At 42.8% G+C, this 22,632-nt stretch overlaps 1 protein-coding gene across 4 annotated transcripts in view; it reads left to right on the top strand.

The window, feature by feature from the left end:
* The window catches only part of BMPER (BMP binding endothelial regulator), a 258,092-nt gene extending 255,675 nt beyond the window's left edge, over positions 1–2,417 (top strand). For all 4 annotated transcript variants that reach the window (XM_086692840.1, XM_086692859.1, XM_025929717.2 and 1 more), the window contains one exon: positions 1,006–2,417. In XM_086692840.1, coding sequence (XP_086548966.1) covers positions 1,006–1,187 — 182 coding nt within the window. In that variant the 3' untranslated portion in view covers positions 1,188–2,417. The remainder of the gene's footprint in view (positions 1–1,005) is intronic.
* Positions 2,418–22,632: the final 20,215 nt, after the last annotated feature.

The raw sequence follows: 22,632 nt of genomic DNA, 5'->3' as shown, positions 1-22,632 counted from the left end.
TTGCTTGAAAACCAGTCCTATTTTTCAGTTTTACAATTACATTCTTTCCAATCTTTGCAAGGTATTATTTTGCAAACTGCATAAGCTATAATAGAGGTGTTTAAACTGATACTCTTCCATCGTTATCAAATTTGTTTGGAGCGACTTCAAATGAAGGTTAGATTGTTATTGGTATTCTTGGAAAGTCCCTCTTCTAAATCCCTACACGTGCCAACATTCCTACTCATGAGAATAGAGGGTGGCCTCTTTGTCACTGGAAATAACTCAGATGGGAAAATTTGTATGTCATACAACTTCCAGAATGTTTGTTTTCCTGACAAATCTCTTCATGAGTTTTCAGGAACTCTTAGAATATTGTCAAAATCATTCTAGCTCTAAGCAAACAAAGATGGCAAATTGGTTATGATTTGGCTAGCTTGTCATTTTTGTATTCTCTGTGGCCAGACAGCCACCTACTTCCCTCTGTCCAGTCACTCGTCTCATTTTTCCCTATTTGGTTTTACCCCACTCTTGCTTTAATTTGCCTCAAATTGATCACTATGATTAAAATACGTCGTGTATTTCCAGTAAGCTTGGTAGGGTTTTTTTTTTTTTTCCTGTATGTGTAATTCTGTGTATTTGAATATTGATGGGGCTGCACAAAATATTCCTATTTATCACAACTTGATAGCTCTAAGCACAATTTGGAGTTGATTTTTCATACTGTTCTCAATAACCAAATAACCTCATAGACTTCCCGGTAGCATCACTAATGGGTAGTTTGTCTTCCCTGGGAATAAAAAGCTTTCCATTTTATTTTACTTTGAAGATCACTAGCCCAGCAGGTGGATCTTTGATGTTGTTTTTTCAAGGGCAGGTGATTCCCAGAGTATTTGAGGAACGTTGGATGTTTGCTATTTGGACGAGCCAGTGCAGTGGGTGACGTGAGCCTGCAGAATGGCATTGGGCCGAGGTTGAATCTACGTGGCTCTTTCTCCACGTCTCACCCGTGTCTCCTTTTCTCAGCCACCCAGTGTAAGCATGGAGCTGTGTATGATACCTGTGGCCCGGGATGTGCCAAGACCTGTGACAACTGGAATGAGATCGGTCCATGCAATAAGCCGTGCATCGCAGGGTGCCACTGTCCCGCCAACCTGGTCCTTCACAAGGGAAGGTGCATCAAGCCAGTTCTTTGTCCTCAGCGGTGACCTTTGTTCTGCTCCTAAGACTTTGAAATCTGGTGTCTTTGACAGTGAAGTGGAAGAGCCAATGAAGGACTGCGGTATTTGTGTGCTGATTCTTCAAATACACACAGAGTATATATGTGTACATATATAGATATATAGATATATTCAGAAACATTTCATCATTTATATAAACTATAGGTGGATTATTATATGTATATTTTTTGCTATAAGACATGTATTATTTCTAGGATCCTAATCTGTAAGCCATTGGATACATTGTATAAATAAGCCAGGTGTTTGTAATTTAATAAGGCAGCATGCAGACATATTGGATGGCTTTAACATCACATACATTTGTCATTTCTAAGAAGTTTTCTAAGAGACCTAAATTGCCTGCCTGCATTAATTTTAGCTTTGAATCAAGACTTGCAGTTGAGTGGAAAATGTGTTTCTCTGGAGAAGGGCAGCGTTATCTAGGGGCATTTCATGCTTCCAAAGAAAGGAGTGTATGCCCTAGGGAGATGACTGGTGATTGGTGACAGGACCTAATGGTGCATGTAAAGCAAGGGATAGGTTGTTAGACTTTATTGGGTCATGGTCCAATATTATTTCCAAAACCGATTGGCTAGTTGCCAAGAAATATATATTTGTCAGTAGAGCATAACCAAAGAATTGAATGGTTTCTTGCCATCTTTGCATATTCCTTGAGTCACCTAATTATACATGTGTGTATGATGGATGTGTCCATTTATATGTCACAGTGAGATTAAAGAATGTTTGGGTGACATGTCAGTTTTATTGAGCATGAGCAGATATTTAGGGAAAGTTTTGCACAACATATGAAAGAATAGCCATTTCTCTGAATCTTAGAGCAATTTAGGATGGGCCAATATGATGAATTGATGTAAGCCATCTATGTTTTGTGACTATTCCATGTGTAAAATGAAAATCATTAATTATTTCTAGAGAATTCCTAGCCCAGTGCTATTTGGTGACTGTTAATACGTCATGATTCTACAAAAAGAAAGCCTTTTCTGACCAGTTGATTGAATATCAGTCCAAACAAAGACTGGTCTCTGTATTTGCTCTAATTTACTGGTAGTTTACTACTGGTCATCAGATGAATTTCCTGACTTTTTTTTCAGTTGAATAAATGAAAATGTCAACAAAACAAAACCCACTAATGTTTCATTTCAAGATACTATGTTCCACAGTGTAGTCAATAAAGGGCTCAATATTTAAAACAATGCATTTTCTCTTTCAAGATGTGCTGTGTTATATTTTATAAGTAAGCTATATCAACTTCAAATTGGCCAATTTTTAACATCTTTATTTAGATATAGTAGACAATAGGAAACCCCCCAATTTTTTTATGTATATATTTTCATCTTTTCTCCCCTCAGCAAGTCTCCCTTAAAATTTCTTACAGGGCTGTTTTAGTGGTCACAAACTCCTTTAATTTTTGTTTGTCTGGGAAACTTTTTATCTCTCCTTCAATTTTGAATGACAGCCTTGCTGGATAAAGAATTCTTGGCTGCATACTTTTCTGATTCAGCACACTGAATATATCCTGCCACTCCTTTCTGGCCTGCCAAGTTTCTGTGGATAGGTCTGCTGCAAACCTGATCTGTCTTCCCTTGTATGTTAGGGACTTTTACCCTTGCTGCTTTCAGAATTCTCTTCTTGCCTGAGTATTTTGTGAATTTGACTATGATATGCCTTGTTGATGGTCAGTTTTTGTTGAATCTAATGGGGGTCCTCTGTGCTTCCTGGATTTTGATGTCTGTGTCTTTCCCCAGGTTAGAAAAGTTTTCTGCTATGATTTGCTCACATAACCCTTCTACCCCTATTTCTCTCTCTTCCTCTTCTGGGACCTCTATGATTCTGATATTGTTCCTTTTTAATGAGTCACTGATTTCTCTAATTCTTAAATCATGCTCTTTTGCCTTAATCTCCCTCTTTTTTTCTGCTTCGGTATTCTCTGTAAGTTTGTCCTCTATATCGCTGATTCTCTGTTCTGCCTCGTCCATCCTTGCCACCACTGTGTCCATCCATGATTGCAGCTCAGTTCTAGCATTTTTAATTTCATTCTGGCTATTTTTTACTTCTTTTATCTCTGCAGAAAGGGATTCTAATCTATTTTCGACTCCAGCTAGTATCCTTATTATCGTGATTCTAAATTCTGGTTCAGACATCTTGCTTGCATCTGTGTTGGTTAAATCCCTGGCTGTCATTTCTTCGTGCTCTTTGTTTTGGGGTGAATTCCTTCGTTTTGTCATTTTGAAGGGAGAAAAGGAATTAATGAGGTAGAAAAATTGAAATTAAAATAAATTAAAATGAAAATATTAAAATGAAAAATGAAACACACACACACACAAATCGAATAGATGATGCTAGATCCTATGTGTGTTTTGGTCTGGGTATTGAAAGTGGTTTGACAGATTAGAGAAAAAAAGTGGGGGGGGGAGGAAATCATTTGAGAATTTGAAAAAATGAACTCACTGAAGTAGACTAAAATGAGATGATGGGGGTAAAATAGAATTTGAAAAAATATACACAAATGTAAAGCAAAGAATATAGTAGAAAAAAATAAAGAAAAATATTTTTAATAAAAATTAAAAATATGTTTTTTTCTTTTTCTGTATTTAAGAAAAAAGAAAAGAAACAAAAAAGAGAAAAAAGATAAAAAAGAAAAAAACAAGAAAAAAGAAATCGTTTCAAAATGTGAAAAAGTGAATGCACTGTAGTAGACTAAAATAAAACGATGGAGGGGCGCCTGGGTGGCGCAGTCGGTTAAGCGTCCGACTTCAGCCAGGTCACGATCTCGCGGTCCGTGAGTTTGAGCCCCGCGTCAGGCTCTGGGCTGATGGCTCAGAGCCCGGAGCCTGTTTCCGATTCTGTGTCTCCCTCTCTCTCTGCCCCTCGCCCGTTCATGCTCTGTCTCTCTCTGTCCCAAAAATAAATAAAAAAAAAAAAAAAAAACGTTGAAAAAAAGAAAAAAATAAAATAAAATAAAACGATGGAAGTAAAATAGAATTTGAAAAAATTTACATAAAAGCAAAAAATATAGTAATAAAAATTAAATAAAAATATTTTAATAGAAATTGAAAGTAAAAATGAAGTTTTTCTCTTTCTGCATTCAAGAAAAAGAAAAGAGACAAAAAGAAAAAGAAAAAAAAGGAAATTGTTTGAAAATTTGAAAAGGTGAATACACCGTAGTAGACTAAAATAAAATGATGGAAGTAAAGTAGAATTTGAAAAAATTTACACAAAAGTAAAAAATATAGTAATGAAAATTAAAGAAAAATATTTTTAATAAAAATTGAAAATAAAAATAAATTTTTCTCTTTCTGTATTCAAGAAAAAGAATTGTAAAAGAGAAAAAGAAAAAAAGAAAAGAAAGAAAGAAAATTGAATAGATGAACAGGCTAACAGATTGAAGTAGGACTGAAATTGCTTCGTTTTCCCCTAGAAGTCAGAGTATGTAGCCCTTTAGAGTCCATAAATTAAGCCGGCAGTGAGACTTGTGTTCTTGAAGAGCAAAGCTGGCCCAGTTGGGCGGGGCTCAGTGTAACAGCTCCGCTTTCCACTAGATGGCGCTGCTAGCCTACTGGGGTGGATTGTTGCGGCATTTGTAGGTGCATATGCGCATGCGCGGGAGTGGTGAAATGGCGCCACCCAGCTACCCAGTCTGTTCTCCGGGATCAGCAATCGTGCACCTGTCCTCTGTCTTCAGCTCTCGTCCACCCCCCACTTTTTCACTCTCCGTGACCAGTCCCCAGTACCTCTATCCCGAGTTTCATCTCAGATGCGGCTGTTTCCCAGGCCCCTTACTTCCAAAGGACTGCGGCTTTGACCCGTTCCGCCCCTCTACGGGAGGGTCTCACTGAGCAATGACCGAATATTGGCTGCACCCAGGAATGCCCACTGGACCCTGCTGCTGCCGGTGCCCCGAGACTGTGGCCAGGTGCCAGCCCGCCCCAGAAAAAGTTCGCGAGACAGTGTAGCAGCAGCGTTTCAGGAAAATCACACCACACACCTCTGGCACCAGGCTTTACCCTTAACAACCTTGCCCCAGCACCAGCGACTGTGGCTGCTTTCCAGGGTCTGCTGGGACCAGGTGCCTTCAACAGTCTCTACCAAATGTCCTTCCAGCAGTGGAACCGCTTTGCCCTGTGTGTCCCGAGAGCCTCCCAGACCCCATTCTGTTCCTGGGGATTCGCCCTTCCCACCAGAGCACTGCCAGGTATCGAGCTGAGGAGTTGCAGACTTTGCGCTCCCCTTGTTTATAGTCTTAACGGAATTTAAACCCTCTCCTTTCTCCTTTCTCCTTTTTCCCTTTTTAGTTTAGTCCCTGTGGCTATTTCCAATTTTCCACTTTCTCTCCAGCTGCTTTTGGGGAGGGGTGCTTTTCCCGTAGTCTTCCCTCCCCCCAACCCCAGTCTCCGTCCTCTCTCCACCTGCAAAAGCGGCTCCCTGCCTGCCGCTGGCTTCTCTCTCCCCAAGTTCACCTCTCCACACCATGGTACCTGCTGAATTCTGTGGTTCAGGTTGTGCAGATTGTCGTGTTAATCCTCCAACCAGTTTTCTAGGTGTGTAGGATGGTTTAGTGTTGGTCTGGCTGTATTTCATGATGTGAGACACACAAAAACTTCCATGCTGTTCTGCCATCTTGGCTCCTCCCCAGAAACCCCCAAATTTTTTACAATCAGCATATTGCCATTGCCTGTTACAACATTTGTGTTCCTTTTACCTATATACATGACAGCTAAAATATTAATTTGGATTTTTTACTGGGACATCTTTAGTTGTTCGAGTAAACTGAATAAGTACAGAGTATAATATTGACTGGCTGGGAATGTGTTCTGTGGAACCACCAGAGAATGTGGTTATTACCATTTTCCGTGGGTCCTAAACATCTTAATATCTGGGACCCAAGGTAGCCAGGTCATTGCTTTAGAGCTGCACTTGGAAAGGGAGTTTTTAAAGGGACTTGGGTTCCAATATAGTTTCTGAACTTGTCCACACTGTTTAAGCACTTGGGACCACACTTTTGCTTATCTGTCACACAAAGAGGCTGGGTAGCATATAGGCAGGGTTAAGAATCAGGACACCTAGGCATCCTGCCTCTGGTGAGATTACTTGCACAGACATCTGAGATACTTCGAGTTTGCAAAACTTTTACATTTGTAATCTTATGTATTTTCCCCCTGTACTGAATGGAGGTGTGGGGCAAATCAGTTGACCTCTCCTGGTTGGTTCCTTTTTAGATTATCTTTAATTCTTTTAGATCATCTTTAAATTCCTTTCCAGTTCACTCTGAGTTTTCCCTCTGTAAAAGAGGATGCAGAAGGGAAAATTGGGAATGGTTACTGTTCATGATTCATCCAAAAACTGAGTGGCTTTGTCCACTCTATCCCAGCATTTTTAATTACACCTAACTATGGTAAATAAGATAAAGACTCTTCTTCATGAACCAACTCTGTCAGTTTGGGTGGCATCATTACAAGTGTGTGTGACGTACTTTATCCATGACTAGTTTAACCTTTGTACATTTTTTCCATTCCTAATCCTAGAAAAAAGAGAAGGTAGAAAGGACAGAGGGTTATTCAGGCCTACTAATTCAAGCAGGCAGCTGTCTGATGGGGGGGGGGCATGGGGAAATGAGCTGAATGGTCCGTTTGCCATGTTCTGGTTTTGGCCATGGGCTATAGATGAGCATTGGTTTTGTCTAACGGCTGATGATAATGGAGATTAACCAAGCTCTTTGGTGATAGTAGCCCCGCCTTATTTACATGGGGTACTTTCAATGGGTTCTCAAAGGCTAACTCCTATGGAGTTAGAGACTTTGAAATGAAAATGTTGTATTTCGCTCTTCAATGTATATACCTAAACTAGCTATTCATGTTGGTTCCATGGCATATATAAAATTAAAAGATGGGTTAGTATCACTCTGCCTACATACATAGATTCCCTATTTTAATGATGCTATTAGCTATGAATATTGAATTTGATGAGGGACAACGCCCTTGATGAAGAACAGGCACAATTATGAGTCCAATTACATGTAGTAGGTGCTTAGTAAAAGGAAGTCCTTTCCTCACTCCCTGTGAAAATAGGAATGTTTCAAGACCCTGAACTAAAAGTTTTGAGCTGGAAAGAAAAATGAATCTTTGACATTGACAGTAGCGATTATTCATTAAAAAGGTGGTACGTTGAGAATCATCAACTCTTCAGGTGGAAGGTCTCCCCCTATTAACCTGTTGAGTATTTCCTGAGCACCTGACCACCAGCTTGTAAAGGGCATCTCCTAATGAAATGAGAAGAACCCAGTGGTTGACTCTTCCCCAGCTTTCGTTGAACATGGATAAACCATTTTGACGGGAAAACTTTTTCTTGTTATGAAATGTTTCAGACATATAAAAGATTTAGAGAATAATGGTGCAAAAACACCACGAATACATTACCCTAATGAAGAAAAATAACCTGGTAGGTAGTCAGTAAATTTTTCTTACATAAACAAAATCAAGCCAAGCCTCACGGTTGCAACAGCTCTGTGTGGAATCATTCCTTGTTGAGTTTCTGTTCACTGACTGCTCTTTGTCACTCACATCCATATGGATCTAACAAACGCTAAAGATGTGAGCTGAAAAGCTCTTGGGAGAAGGAGAATGCCTTAGGGGACAGGTGCCAAGATATTTTAATTAGCTATCTCTTGCAAACATAACCCGCAGGAACAAGCAAAGATCGTCTCCGGTTCTAAATCCTGAAGTGAAAATCTTTTCAGAAACCAGAATTTTAATTCTGAAAATTGAGAATGTTCAAGTGGCCAAGAATGAGCAAAAAAGGAGAAGAAACCAATACTGGTGATTATGCTGACCCTGCATTCATAATCCAGACGTTCAGTCCTCTAAGGGGACCTTTTGGGCTTTAGAGTCATGTCGCTATATTGGGCTTCACTAAACCAATTGAATGACAACATTTGCATGAGATCCATTTTTTAGTATGGTTCCCTTTCAGATTAATTTTGAGAAAGTCAGCTACAAAAAGATTACTGTGGGGGAGGAGGTTGGGAAATCTATACACAAACTTGAGCCTTAAAGGAGAATTCAGAGTGAGCCTGGCTAAGCAAAGTGAGAAACATGTTCCAGGTACAGGGAAGGCAAAGCATTGAGGCTGTGTTGTAAGAAGTGTGGTGTGAAGAGAAAGAGAAAGGTAAAGCACCATGAAGGGAGGGCCTCCTACACATGCCAAGGAGTCTGAGCTTTATTTATGGGGCAGCCATTCCCAAAATGTTTTATGCCATAGTGCAGTCAGAAAACATTTGTCTGGGGCGCCTGGGTGGCTCAGTCAGTTAAGCTTCTGACTCTTGGTTTTGGCTCAGGTCCTTATCTCATGCTTTGTGAGATAGAGCCCCTCATCGGGCTCTGTGCTGACAGCACAGAGCCTGCTTCAGATTCTCCCTCTCCCTCTCTCTCTCTTCCCCTCTCCTGCTCTCTCTCTCTCTCTCCTTCTCAACATAAATAAATGAATACTTTTTTAAAAGTTGGGGTAAAAATTCAGAGCTGTTTGCAGCTAGCACTTCCGTGACTAGAGCTTTGTCTCAGCGGGTGAAATGAGGTGGGATTTGCAGTGGAAAGAGCAGGTGGGAGGTCCCTGAGATAGTCCAGGTGAAAGGTGAAAGACCCCCAGAACTCGGAGGTAGGAAGGAAAAAGCAGAGAGCTGTGTCACAGACTGAATGGCAGTTAGGCAAGTTTCTGGCTTGAGTGATGGGCGGTGACTATGCTAGTGTGTCACGTAAGGAACACCGGCAGGGGGCAGGTTTATGGAAATTTCTATTGTAAAAAAAAATGTTTTCTTTACTCCCACAGACATCCTGAGCATTCAGATGCAGACATGTAACTTGAGACAGTTACAGTCTAGAACCTTTGAATTGTGGTAAGCCAGAGGAGCACAGAGTTGGCCGTGGAACCTCGGAAAGCCCAATTTGGGGTTTTCTGCTTGGGTATAGGTCAAGGAGGTTTTGCTAGAGAAAGTGACTTCTCAAAAAAGCATTGCTAGGCTAATTAGGCTCTACTTATTCCTTCCTAGGCTGAATGCAAAAAAGTGCATGTGTGCGCACGTGTGTGTGTGTGTGTGTATGTGTGTGTGTGTGTTGGCAGGGATGGTGTGGTCTGGAAGTTTAAGGCACAAGTCACGGCGCGGATAAGGAAAAAAATAAGCAGGCAGCCTGGGAGTGCAGAGAACACCAGGTTTTCGGTCCTGCCGGGGTTCAACAAATTCACGGAACTCTTCTGAGCTGTGCCAGTGTAGCTCACACGCTCTGAGAGACTTTGCAAGCTTCCTTTGATTTCTGGTGGGGTGAGCACGAGCAGAGACTGAGGAAATGTCGGCATTTTGTTATAAGCCCTCTTTGCTTCCTGCACCTAGGTGTGTTTGAGTTTCCTTGATGTGTCTTCTGAGCATCTAGAAAGGGAAGGAAGAGGGAAGAGGCTTCTAATGAGACCGTTCTATCTGACCTTCCGTGTTGAACTGTATAGTGAAGAGGGCCTTTCAGACCCTCTAGGCACTGCTTGCTTTTGTAGACCTGGTCCAAGCAGTAACCACGGCTTCTACTGAGCTGGCTGACGGTAGGAACAGAGGATGCTTAGGGTCCACACAGTGTCACAGTCCTAGTGTCAGCAGGTCTGGTCACACCTACGGGTAAAAGGCCTGGAAAACATAGCTTGCCTAGAGTTCTGGTTGGAACGATCTTGTCATGTTGTAGCCACATTATGTCATAATCCAGCTTATGCCTTAAAAGCTGACATAAACTTCTCTGCTTCCTCCAACTGGAATTTGGCTTACTAAGTAATTCTTCTGAGGGGTTCTTTGAGCGGTGAAATTTTGGGCTTTAGGAAATGTTTGTGGTGATGAAAAAGTTTCACTTTGGCTCCGGGAGTGTAAATACCATTTGTTATATTGCCATTTTCACCATGTTCCGACATGTAATTTAAAGAATTGGATCCTGAACAGCTCCTTCTGGCTCGGGTGCTTAAGCAGGCATGAAGGGGCGAGGAAGGCAGCAGGAAGCTTGGCCAGATCCCTTCCTGCACTGTGCAGGCTGCTTTGGGAGCCTGTGATGGGAGGTGTTCCTGCTGGATCACCTGCACACTTCTGGAAGAAGGCGGTTCAAAAGGATTCTCAGTACAGAGTCCCACTGCCCTCCTGGAAACAGCCAGACTAGGGGCGCTCAGTCTACGGAACTTGCTCGCTCACTTAACTTGTTCTCGGAACTAACTGGCTGTGATAGGAAACTGCAGTGGGAAGAAAGAGAAGATTAAAAGGCAGGCTTATCCATAGCATCTGCCACTCCTATCCAGCCCGAAAACCTCAGGGAGGACGTAGGACAGGCTGCTTGATCGCGCTGAAGAGCATTCTCCACTCTGTTTCCTGTGACGACATTCCGGGAATATCTGTTTTCGTAGTCAGAGCAGCCCAGCCTGAGCGATTTCATTTCCATGATGGATCCACACGGCTATGCTAATTTTGTGATTCCCTGAGATGCATGGGGGAGAATCCTCCCAGTGGTCTGTTAATACATTAGGCCATCCCGTTCAAAGGTGCTGGCAGGTGAATTTAGACTCTAAACCAGTTTTGGTTTGCCTGTTGAGATTCCCCCATCATTTATGGCATGAATGTCTTGCCCTTCTTTGCTCTGTCGTTGGCTCGGGTCACAGACTGGTAGGGTTGCTTTGGTTAAAGGAGATAAAGATAGCGGCCAGAGGAGCATCCCAGAGGAACCAGAATGTCCAGCGGAGCTGGGAGGTGTTTGCTGTGTCTAACTGTTCCTGAGGATCGGAGTGGATCCATCGGCTTCACCCTTCTGTTTGGGAATAGAGACGGCAGCAAGGGAGGGAAGGCTTTTTCCGTGATGATTCTCTGAATTTGCTATTTATTTCCTTCAGTTTTACTCTCAGGGGAAAAATATCAAGGAGCAATATGGTATACACATTTTAATATTTTGCGCTAAAATAACTTGGGTAAAATAAAAATTGTTTTCAAATTTTGGGAATTTTATATTTCAATGGATTCAAGTTCTACCCAATATAATTTATTGAACATTAAAATTTTCATATTTAGTTGATTTCAAGTGCATACATTCTGAATGCAATTTTCCAAAGTAAAACTTGTTTTCCTTGAAATTGGTCCCATGATTTACTGTTCATATGGCTAGTTCATTGGGATGTCTGTTTTGTGACAGCAAATGTATGGAAATATCTGTCTAAATAATGTATACGCATATTATTTCTCTCCTATAACAGCATTTATTCTCTTTTCATCACTAATGCATGTGACTTCATTTGTTTCTGCTCTTCCAAGTACAAGTGCACAATCCTTTCTCCTGGGAGGGAAGACCAGTAGGAGACAGGGGGAGGCTGTGAGGCAAACTGCAAACATGCAACAGATACAACTGTGTATGTGTACCTTTCTGCAGCACAGCCCAAGAAGGGCTGCAGCATGCAGGAATCATGCAGGGGTAGCCTAACCAATGTTGCCTTCAGACAAATGGAAGGAAATAATATCCAGTTTTGAGATTCTCATCCTATGAACTGCATAGCCTGACCCACATTATCTCTGGGAATGTGCCTTTTATGACACAGGGGAACAGAGTCCCCATGTCTAAAAACCTCCACTGAGCTCCTTCAAAGCTGTGATCTGTCATCTAGATGGCTAGGCTGTTAGGGGTAGGAGCAAAAAGGGGTAAGAGGGCCTGGCCCTTCTGATGGCATATGCTGGCTGGATGGCAGGGATTTTGTAGGCCTGGGCCTACCTGGTGCTTGGACTCTGGGTGTGAGCAGGTGCCCCAGGTAAGCCACCATAGGTCATGGGCACAGGTGTGTACATGTCTGGGAAGGGGTTCCTGCCAGATGTCCCCTGAGCCTGTAGAAGTGGCCTCCTGCTTTCTGCTCATGCTTCTTCCCTGGTAGAGAGGAAAGTTTTCCCTCACAGATCATGGGATCTCAGCGTTTCCGGCCAAAGATCCCAGAAACTGGACTAGAGCATGCAGGGCCAATGGCAATTCTTCCTTGAGAAGAAGCAGATAACGGTGTGGCTTCCAGAGAGGTTTTACCAGGAATGCAAATAAACTATCTCGTCACTATTGACTTGTGTCCCCTTCCCTTCTACAGGAGCTCCTTCCTCTCACCTTTCAGTTTTGTCCCTTTATCTTACTTCTCTCCTCCTCTCCCTAAATGGAGTTTTCCCGTGCTTCCCTCTCCTTCTCCCTGATTGCCATTCCAAACTGGCCTGCCCACCTGGCAGCATCTTATGTTCCAATACCTTCCTGGCACTTTTTAAAAATGTAGCTGACCTAGGGTCACCCGGGTTGGCTCAGTCAGCTGAGTGCCTGACTCTTGGTTTGGGCTCAGGTCATGACTCGGGGTTCATGGGTTCGAGCCTCACATTGGGCTCTGTGCTGCCAGTGTGGAGACTGCTTGAGATTCTCTCTCTCCCTGTCTTTGCCCCTCCCCTGCTCATTCTCTCTCTCTCTCTCTCTCTCTCTCTCTCTCTCTCTCAAAATAAATAAATAAACTTAAAAAAATGTAGCTGGCCTGGTTCTATTCCCTCAGGAATCAATTTTTTGAAAAATATATTTAAGCTGCTCTGAGGTCTTACCCATTATCAGTGTTAGGTACCATATTTCCATTTTCCTTATCTTCAGTCCTCTGGCATTTAACATCTTTAAGCAGTAGTCTATTTCTAATGTAGGCATTTAAGGTGCTATATCAGATCAGAAGGGGAGATATTTAGAGAGCAGGAGAACATTCTGTTGCCCCCAGCAGTGTAGATGCAGTGTAGACACTATCTCCATAGAGGACTGGCTTTGTTTGCCTTAGAGACATTTTGAAACTTATTTTGGTTGTAGAGCATTCCTTCCGTTTTTATGCAGAACATCTATAAATTCTGATGTCAAACATTCATCGAAAAAAGAATTATTCCATTTGCTCCATTTTTGTGTCCTGACCCGCATCCCCCTTCTGATGGACAGTGGCCTCAATTATTTCCCTACAGCAATATGAGTGAATTTTGCAAAATTTTTCCTTCTAAGGATCCTGGATGAAATTCCAGGGATATGGCATCACAGTACAACTCAGTAAACACAATTTTGTTGCAGATCATAAAGATAACGTAGTTCAATCAGTTTTCTCATCCAAGAATAATATATAAAAGTTATTTGCTGTCCCTAGGAAAGATGGCTGATCTCTTGAGCCAACTCCAAGTAAATTTGAGTGGTTATTTCTGTGCCGTATTGGAGACTGCAAAGCCTTTCACGTACTCTGTTGGAAAGAGGGCCATGAGCTAGTAGCAAGGTCTTCACAAGAGGAGGACCAGTTTTATTTGCCCTCCTGGACCTCATTGATGGGATCGACTCCATGGCTACCCAAGATCACCATTTAATCATCAGTAAAGACATTCTAAAACACACACACACATACACACACACACACACGATGACAGAAATTCACTACTCCTTTAGGAGTCTTTCAGATAGAATTTTATGTTCCATTCGACCTTTTGTTTGAGATCCAGAAATTCCTGAACATAAAAATGTAGTGAAGCAGCTCAAGCTGCTTGTCAAATTGCAAAGTGGAAACCTCAGCTTACTACAAATTGGTCTAATTAAGCCTTATTAAAATTGGTACCCTGGGGTGAATTTTTATCCCCTGCACAAAGGATGACATTGCAGATTTCCACACACTATGCAAGCAAGTTGTGATGCCTTTATGGGTGAATTTTCCAAATGGGGGTGGCAAATGTGTCAGGGACAGCATCCCTGAAGCACATGGGAATGTATAACTGCTCAGTAATTGCAGTTTTCATTTGGGCAAATTAAATGGAAGTGAAACAAAAGCCAAGTCCTGTCTCTGCAGTGTCTGTGCAAGCCAGACTCAGGCTGGGGACCGGGGCCAGGCTGTCAGAGGTGCTCCAGGGAACACAGCTAATCATTCTCTCCACCACCTCCCACTGTCCGTCATCTCACTTGGTCTTCTCCTTCCCTGAAAGCTCAGGGGGGATCTTAATGGAGGGAAGAGAATCCCATCAGACAAGGTCCCTCTGCAGAGGTGGCTGCACTGACTTTTTCCGACAAGCTTTCATTCTAATGTGACTGCTCATCTGCTGTGAGGACACAGTATCTGCTGGAGCTAGACCTAAGAGAGCATGGGGAGCTGTCATCACAAGACAGGACACGCCACTGTCTGCTCCTTCCACAGAGCCCCACTTCGTTGTCTTCTTCAGCTGCCCTTCAGGGCCAGGAACAGAGTCACCCACCGTGGGAACAGTAAGAGATGGAGACTCGTCATAGCGGGGAGTCCGTGAACATGGGGCACTACACCCGACACAGGACCACTGCAAACAAGTAGCCTCGTCTCTTCTGCACACTGTGTTCTCAACCCCAGGCTCAAGCCATCCAGCTGCCTCCTCACCACCTCCACTTGTAAGTCTAACTGGCATCTCAAACTAAAGCTAAACTCTTTATATTCGTTCTTCTCTCTAAATTCTCCTCTCTCACAGTTCCCTACAATTCAGTAAATGGAGGACGCTTCTAGTTGCAGAGCCTCAGGCAAGGGCTTACTTGGAGGAGTTTTATTTTGGAAAGGGAACCCAGGGAACAATAGCAAAGGACTGGGAAGAGTCACATGGAAAGAGGGAAATCCTGTCCGAGGGAGTACGGCTGAGCTGGTTACTGCTGTGGGCTCCTGGGGGCTTACTGTCAGTGGATTCTCTCTAAAGAGGGTGCATATTACCCACCTGTTCCAAATCACCACTGGCCAAAAGTTGCCCTTGTGGTGTGGACTTCCTGGCTTCCAGGCGGATCCATCCTTCCTGGTGGATCTTCCAGGCTTCCACAGGTGCCCAAATGCCTGGGGCAGAAAGGGCAGGAGATGCAAAGTGCAGTGAGGCCAAGGTGCTGCCGGGCTACGCCCACTGCAGTTAGTTGCCATAGCAACTGCTGGAACAAAAAAGCAGGTGGAAAGGTTCTGAGAAGGAACAATAGCTTGGAGCCGTCCTTGACTCCACACTCTCTGTATCTCATATTTCACTCATCGGTAACTTCTGTCAACCCTACTTTTAAAATACATCCCAAATCTGACCATCTCTCACCATCACACAGCTCCTGCCCTGGTCCAAACTGTCAACATCTCTTATTATTGTAAAAGTTTGCTGATGATGCTCCCTCTCCTACCCTTGCTTCCCTTCTCCCCACCCCCACCCACCACCCAATGCACCCTGAAAGCAGCAGCCAGAGTAAACCTTTAAAAGCTCTATCAGAGCATTGCTTGTTTCCTTTCAAAACCCAGCAGCTACTCATCTCAGCTGGAATAAAACCCCAAATCCTTCCTAGGATCTACAAAAGCCTGTATGTTTTGGCTCACTGCTCCCTTTCCCATCTTATCCTTTCCCCCTCTAGTCCTGCTCCGGACATTCTGCTCTCCATAGACCTCTCTGCTGTCTCCAAATGCTGGACAGGTTTCCAGTTCCGGGCTTTTGCACTTGCTGTTTCCTTTTCCCAGAATGCTATTCCCACAGCTATTTGTATGTTTCATTCCTGAGATGGTACAAGGTGCATTGCACCACACAGAGGGCTTGGGGGTAGAGGTGGGAGGGAATACCAGACGACCCGTGTGCCTTCCCTGTGAGATTGTCCTCAGGTTCTCGTCTCTTATGTTTTTGTTGTCATTGCTTAGCTGTGCCCATCCTTTTTCTATCTCTAGAACTCAGAAGACTCATTTTTTGTTTTGTTTTCTTTCTCCTACTCAAAGCACCCCTGTGTATTTCCAGTGGCATCAGTGGGGTTCCTATAGCCAGCACCAAGAGCATGGGATTTGCAGTTAGGGAGAGCTAGCTTCATATTCCAGGTTCCTTATTAACATGCAGTGTGACCTTGAAAAAGTTGCTTAATCTTTCTGAACCCCTGTTTCATCGACTGTAAAATGAAGACAATCCATCCATCCTCATTAAATTGTCGTGAGAATTTTAATGAGATTGTATACCTCCCCCCCCCCCACCCCTTCTCTGCCCTTTGTAAAAATAGATCACTTACAAATTAGATGTTTTAAAGTCTGAGGCAGCCTATTGTCATTTTCAAGAGATAAATCCCTGGCAGGCGAGATGTTTGATTTTTTTAACTGTATATATATATATATATATATATATATATATATATATATATATATGGGGGAGTTTATCACACTTCTTTTAGAACAAGCTCCCACAGGTCTGAGGTTGTTTAAAACAGAAATGTATTTAAATACTGACATAGATCATAGGAGGACAAAATTCTCACATGGAGCCAGATGAAAGCGTATTCATTTAGAAAGCAGATAGCCAGGAATCCCTAGATGCCCCGGGCTTTCTCTCCATTGTATTTTCTCTGGAAGCCCTGCGCCAGGAGAATCACAGAGAAGCCAAAGTCCCTATCAGAGTAAACTGAAAATTCTATATACAGGAACGAATCATTTTTTGTTTGTCAGAGAACACTTCTACTTCAATGGCTGTGAACCTAGGACTGTGATCTAAAAAGCCTTTAACGGGAGATTAACATTCTGTGGGACATGGCGTGGGCATCATCCATTTGAGGGAGCCCTCCCCACTGGCAGATAAGCACACTGAGGGCTAGAGAGGTGGAATGACCCGCCCAAATATATGTAGCTAATAAATGGCAGAGCCACGAATTAAAAAGTCCATTTGATTTGCATGACTTCCTTAGCCACCGTGAAGCCCCGATAATCTGGACCACAAGAAGTATTCTATTGAGTTCAAACACCCTGTTTATTACCCGAGGGGGGGAAGAAGATGAGGAGGGTTAAGCCACCAGCAGACGCTGCCACGGAACCGGAAGACAGTTGGGGAACCCATCCCCTTACGTGGGGTACCAAAGCACAGGTAGGGAGTCTGGATCGATGGGACATGGGAACATGGATGTTAGGGAGGGAAGACGTAGTGCGTCGAAAAGGAGGACATCAGAGACATACTCTCTCTTCGTCATTGCCCCTTCTAGTTAGAGAAGACAGAGGCTATGATGCTGTACCCTGAAAGCCCTGGTGGACCATTTTCCAGCTGTGGGACCCAGGGCACAGGGTCTGCAGGGGTCGAGTGCTTCGGGGAAGGAGCTGAGGGGACACAGTAAGAGGTCAGCCAGGGAGGTGGGCAGCGCAGCTTCCTTGTTCGGATGGGATTGGAGGGTTCGTTCTCTACCGGAGCCATTAGTGTGCTCCACGAGAAAGAGCTAGAATCTGGCTACTTGCCATGCCTTCTACCCAAAGTAGAAGTAAAGACAGAAAGCACTGAAAGTAGCTGAACGGATACTACAAATAGCACTAGTTATGTAAAACAGGATCTCTGTCACTTTTGCTGTAATTCTCTTGCCACTTCCCTGTCCTCACCCCAGCTGACCCTGAGTTGCCAGAGTCAGAGACGAACCAAGGGAAAATAGCTGTTGGCCTTGTGGGTACAGGGCATTAGAGTTTCAAGGTATGAATGAAGGGGGGACAGGATTCAGTCCCTAACAGCTGGCTTCCTCTGACACTACACCGGCAGGGTTCTCTTGTTCCTGCCAGTGGGGAGGCCATGTCTCTACTCGGCCTCTACTCACACCATGGGTGCAGGGGCAGCTCATCGCTACTGCCGGCAGGAGTGGAGATTCAGGCCTCCCACTAGACCTCTGCTGATACCACCAGGCTCAGAGAGGGGGCACCTTGTTGTTGTTCCCCACATGGCCTCCACTGACACTGCAGGGGCTCTCCTTATTTCTACCAGGTGGGTCGGAAAGTCCTAGATCCCCACTCAGCCTTCTCTAACGCCACCCAGGCAGGAGAGTGAAGCATCTCGTTACAGCCTGATGAGTATAGAAGTCTATGCTTCCCAGCCAGTCTTTGTTCAAAAGTGGCATCCCATCAGTTTTGCTGTATATTCTCTATGTTAGAAGCAAATCACTAAGGCCTACCCCGCATCTCAAGGAAAGGTATTACAAGAGCAGTCAGAGATCACTGGGAGTCATGTCTGAAATGGCCTACCACAGGGAGTAGAGCATTGGTGAGCAGTGCTTGACTAAGGAATTGCTTAAGTCAGAACCAGTAAAAGGAGACAGGGATTTCCGGGTACAGGAAGCACATAATAGGGAAGCAGGAACTTAGGCTATTCTCTCATCAGATGCATCAGGGCATGTCAGGGCATCTCTGCATCTCTGGTCTCTTCAGCTATTCCTAGCCATTTGGCTACTTTTAATTAGTCTTGCACATGGTCCATTAAGGTTTATGTGCTGGCTGCCATATGCTCAATTTGCCTTCTAGATCAGTTCTTATTCTTTCTCATCCTATTTTTCCTCCAGAAGTCTATACCAAAGGGTTCCCTTTCTAGGTGGCTTTAGATGGGTTTAGCTATTATATAGGACTGGCCAAAGACTGGGGAGAAAAAACAGAGTAAGATCTGGTACTTACTTCTCAGTAAACTTTTTGTCTGCCAACTGAAGGGCACATGGCTGTGTTCATATAACTCTAGATTCTAGTGACTGCCCCTCTCTTACATTTTCTTACCTTTCGTTGGTGATGGTGTCTGAAATGACTAGACCTAGGGTATTGCATTATTCCTTATGGTTTTCCTACCCTGACTCATACATTTATAAATAGCCCATTTTAAAAACTGTCCTCAAAATAATTGATTTGAACATGCCATCTGTTTTTCTGCAGAGACCCTGATCAATGTAGCCTTCTTTGACCTCAATCTACCTCTTGACATTAGGGAGTCAGTTTCTTCTGACTGAATCTATGAATTTCTCTTTCAAATCTCTAAAAGCAGAATCTAATTATTCCAGAAATATTTTTGATTGCTTCTGCCACTTTGGCGTCAAATCTCATTCCTAGTCTAATTAACCCTTGGCTGCAGATTGCGGATGGGATGGGGGTCTCAGGTGCCATGGGAAGTATAGGTTGCCTTAAAAATACAGATATGCTAGAAAGGACATTATTGTCATTGCTATAATGCGGTAAGGGGGCTGTAAGATCCCCTGTGCATAAAATCTTGCTTTCAGTGGCATCCCTGATTTGACTCCAGTCGACATCCTGTCTACTCTTTCTGCCCAATGATAACTGCAGAGAGCCTTTCATATCCTTTGTTTCTCTGATCTTCATCAAGAATCAAGTAGAGCAGCTGTGTTTCTTTGTCTACAATGAAGAAAGTAAGAATCCGATCGGAGATATATCAAACCTAGAATTATACAACAATTAAATGGAAGCATTGGAATTCAAGACCAATTGAACTTATTACTGTTAGTATTTAACATACCACAGATGTTTCTCACATTCTTCACCTTGATCGCCAATTTGTGGAGGGGGGAGGGATGTTATCATTTTTTATCTCTCTCAGGGTGTTTATGTGTTAGCGTGGAATAAAACCCAAGTGGTGAAAAGATGAAGCTACACTGGTATAAATTTAAGGGGAGAGAATTTCTCCTGGGGCTTTTGATATCTCAACAGATGGACAAGTAGTTGGTTATTCAGGTCTGCTCTTGCCAGAGAGGTAAAGAGAGTGCTCTCTTCTATTAGCGAAATGGTGAAGAAAGTTTAACATCAACAGTTTGAGTCCTGAGGATGGATGGAAAACAAATTCTGAAGCATTCCTTTAAGGAAGGCTTCTCTTATTTCCTGAATTGGACATTGGTGCCATTTTTTTCCTTTACTCCCAACTGCACCAACAAATTTCTCTAATACAGATTTATCATTCTTTGGGTTAATTAATGGACTTCCATAATTAATGAATCAGGAGCTCCATGAGGCCCACGATTATGTTTTGTTCATTTCTGTAACACTGAGGCACCAAGTAGTATCCCGCAGATGAATTTACTCCATGAGACCAGTCAAATAGAGTAGTTCCAAAAATCCCAGGCAAGAAAGACTTTGATTATCACAAGCAAGTCATTTCAAAACTTAACCAGGAGAACGTGGCTTTTCAAATTACTTGAGAAATTAGAAGAAATCGTAGGTGAATTTCCTAAGGTGGCAGAGACAGCAGAAGTTGCACAGATTTCAACCATCAGCTTAAACAAACCTCATCAATGCCTAGATAATTTCAAAAATGAGCAGGTCACATGTTATAAGCCTCCTCCTATATACAGAGGATTATGAAAAGCCTAAGTAGAAAGACGGAATGTAAGAATTGAAAAGAATATGTGCTATGGAGTCACAGACTTCATTTAGACTTTAGTAGCTATGTGACTTTGGCCAAGTAGCTTCCCATTGAGCCTGGTTTTCTTATGTAATGGGAATCATGCTAGCTAATCCCACTGGAAAGATTGGTATAAAATTTATGCAAGTTACTTTGCATAGTGGCCAGCACATGTTGTTCCTCAGTAATTGGGAGATATTAATTAGTGTCCACCGTTGACAAGAAGTGGGCTACTGCCTCTAAAGAAAGCTGCTGGGGACATTATCAATTTCTATCCCATGGTCAAGGAAGGTCATTGTTGGAGGCTTCTCCTATTAGAGATTTTATGCCTGCCACCACATGAACAGAAGTATTTTGGGTTTTTTTTTTCCTTCCACAGCTTCTTTCTCCAGGAGTCTCATGGGACTGAAGCAGGATGGTACAGATTCCATTTCTTACTCTGTTACTGCAGAGCTCATTGTTGTTAGATGGGCCACCTAACCAAAAATTTTCCCAATAAATATGCATTTCCTTCTGATATGACTATTCCGTACTTAACAAGATGCTGCATCTTTGTGTCTGTTGCAAGAGGATTTATTTTCTCATGGAACCCTTGGAGGACCTACAATCTGTGCTGTATTTAGGGAGAAAAAGACATCTGTAAAATCTACATTTGGAATGCTATAGGCATCTAGATATGTTTCAGTTTTGGGAGAAATGAGAAAACAGATGGTTCCAGGAAAGAACTAAATAAACCAATCAACCTCACCTTTCCCCTGTAATACCACATGGAGAAACCAGTACAGAGATGATACTGTGTCACTTTTTCTGGATTTGCATGTGTTTTCTAGGGTATCAGAATTAGACCACTTATTTGCTCTATCATTTACTAGTTATTTGATCTTGGACAAATGACTTGAGTTCTCTGAATTTCACTTTTCATCTGTAAAATGTGTGTAAAGGAAACATGATATGACCCTTGAAATTTGCTGCATAAAGAAAACACAATGTTTTTATAGCAAACCCTTCTTTCCTTATTAATTCTGCACTATTTTCATATGCTAGCAAAGATTTCAGCTTACAGAAATGGTTGGGGCAGAGCAGAGAGCTATGGACATATAAGGAGAAGGGAGCCTCTAATATATAAGGAACCAGATCTTTGCCTAAGAATTTCATCTTAACTTTAAAATTTTCAAGGAAATCTATAATTTCAAAAGTTCAGAGTTTTTTTTGTTTGGAGAAAATTTTCCACAGTCTCTACTGATTGTAAACATTCCTATTCAAAAATAGGCAAATACGGGGCACCTGGGTGGCGCAGTCGGTTAAGCGTCCAACTTCAGCCAGGTCACGATCTCACGGTCCGTGAGTTCGAGCCCCGCATCAGGCTCTGGGCTGATGGCTCAGAGCCTGGAGCCTGTTTCCGATTATGTGTCTCCCTCTCTCTCTGCTCCTCCCCCGTTCATGCTCTGTCTCTCTCTGTCCCAAAAATAAATAAACGTTGAAAAAAAAAATTAAAAAAACAAAAAAACAAAAAAAAACAAAAATAGGCAAATAGGGGTGCCTGGGTGGCTCAGTCGGTTTGGCATCCGACTTCGGCTCAGGTCATGATCTCACGGTTCCTGAGCTCCAGCCCCACATTGGGCTCACTGCTGTCAGAGCAGAGCTTGCTTCTGATCCTCTGTCCCCGCCCCTTGTCCCTCCCCGCTCTAGCCCTCTCTCTCAAAAAAAAAAAATAAACATTACAAAAATGCCCCAAAAAAATAGGCCAATATATCTTCAGGCATGTAGCCTGGTTTCTCATATTATTATTTGGATAATAAATAGATGGACATTCCTGATATGCTAAATAATTTGGGAAAACTCAGGTGACCTGGATACCCCAGGAAGAAAAATAAAATTAAAAATAAATGAGTGGAATGTGGCTTATAAGTACAATGGAAGTTTAGGGGGCAGACCAGTTTTTCTGCTAAGGACAAATAAAACAATCAGGATAAAATACGAGAATAATTAGTTTAAAGGCAGTAGGGATCTGTTGAAGCAATGAAGATTGAAAAGTGGAGACTAGAGAGGTCAGAACTGCAGAGAGGTGAGCTGAAAATCTGTTGCTGCTTTTTGCTTGTGGCCATTTGCCTGATTCTGGGCAATGACCAGAGGCTGAACAACCAGCTGGACTCAAGCAGAGACACAGAAAAATGGATGACAGACAAGTGGGAGGTGCTTTTTGTGGTCTTTGGGGCTAGAATGAAAAATTGGAGATAAGATAAAAAACATTTGAACAGT

This window comes from Puma concolor, chromosome A2 (assembly GCF_028749965.1).
Source record: "Puma concolor isolate L17-30 chromosome A2, mPumCon1.1.hap2, whole genome shotgun sequence".
NCBI lineage: Eukaryota > Metazoa > Chordata > Mammalia > Carnivora > Felidae > Puma > Puma concolor.
This window is presented reverse-complemented; position numbering and strand designations above follow the sequence as displayed.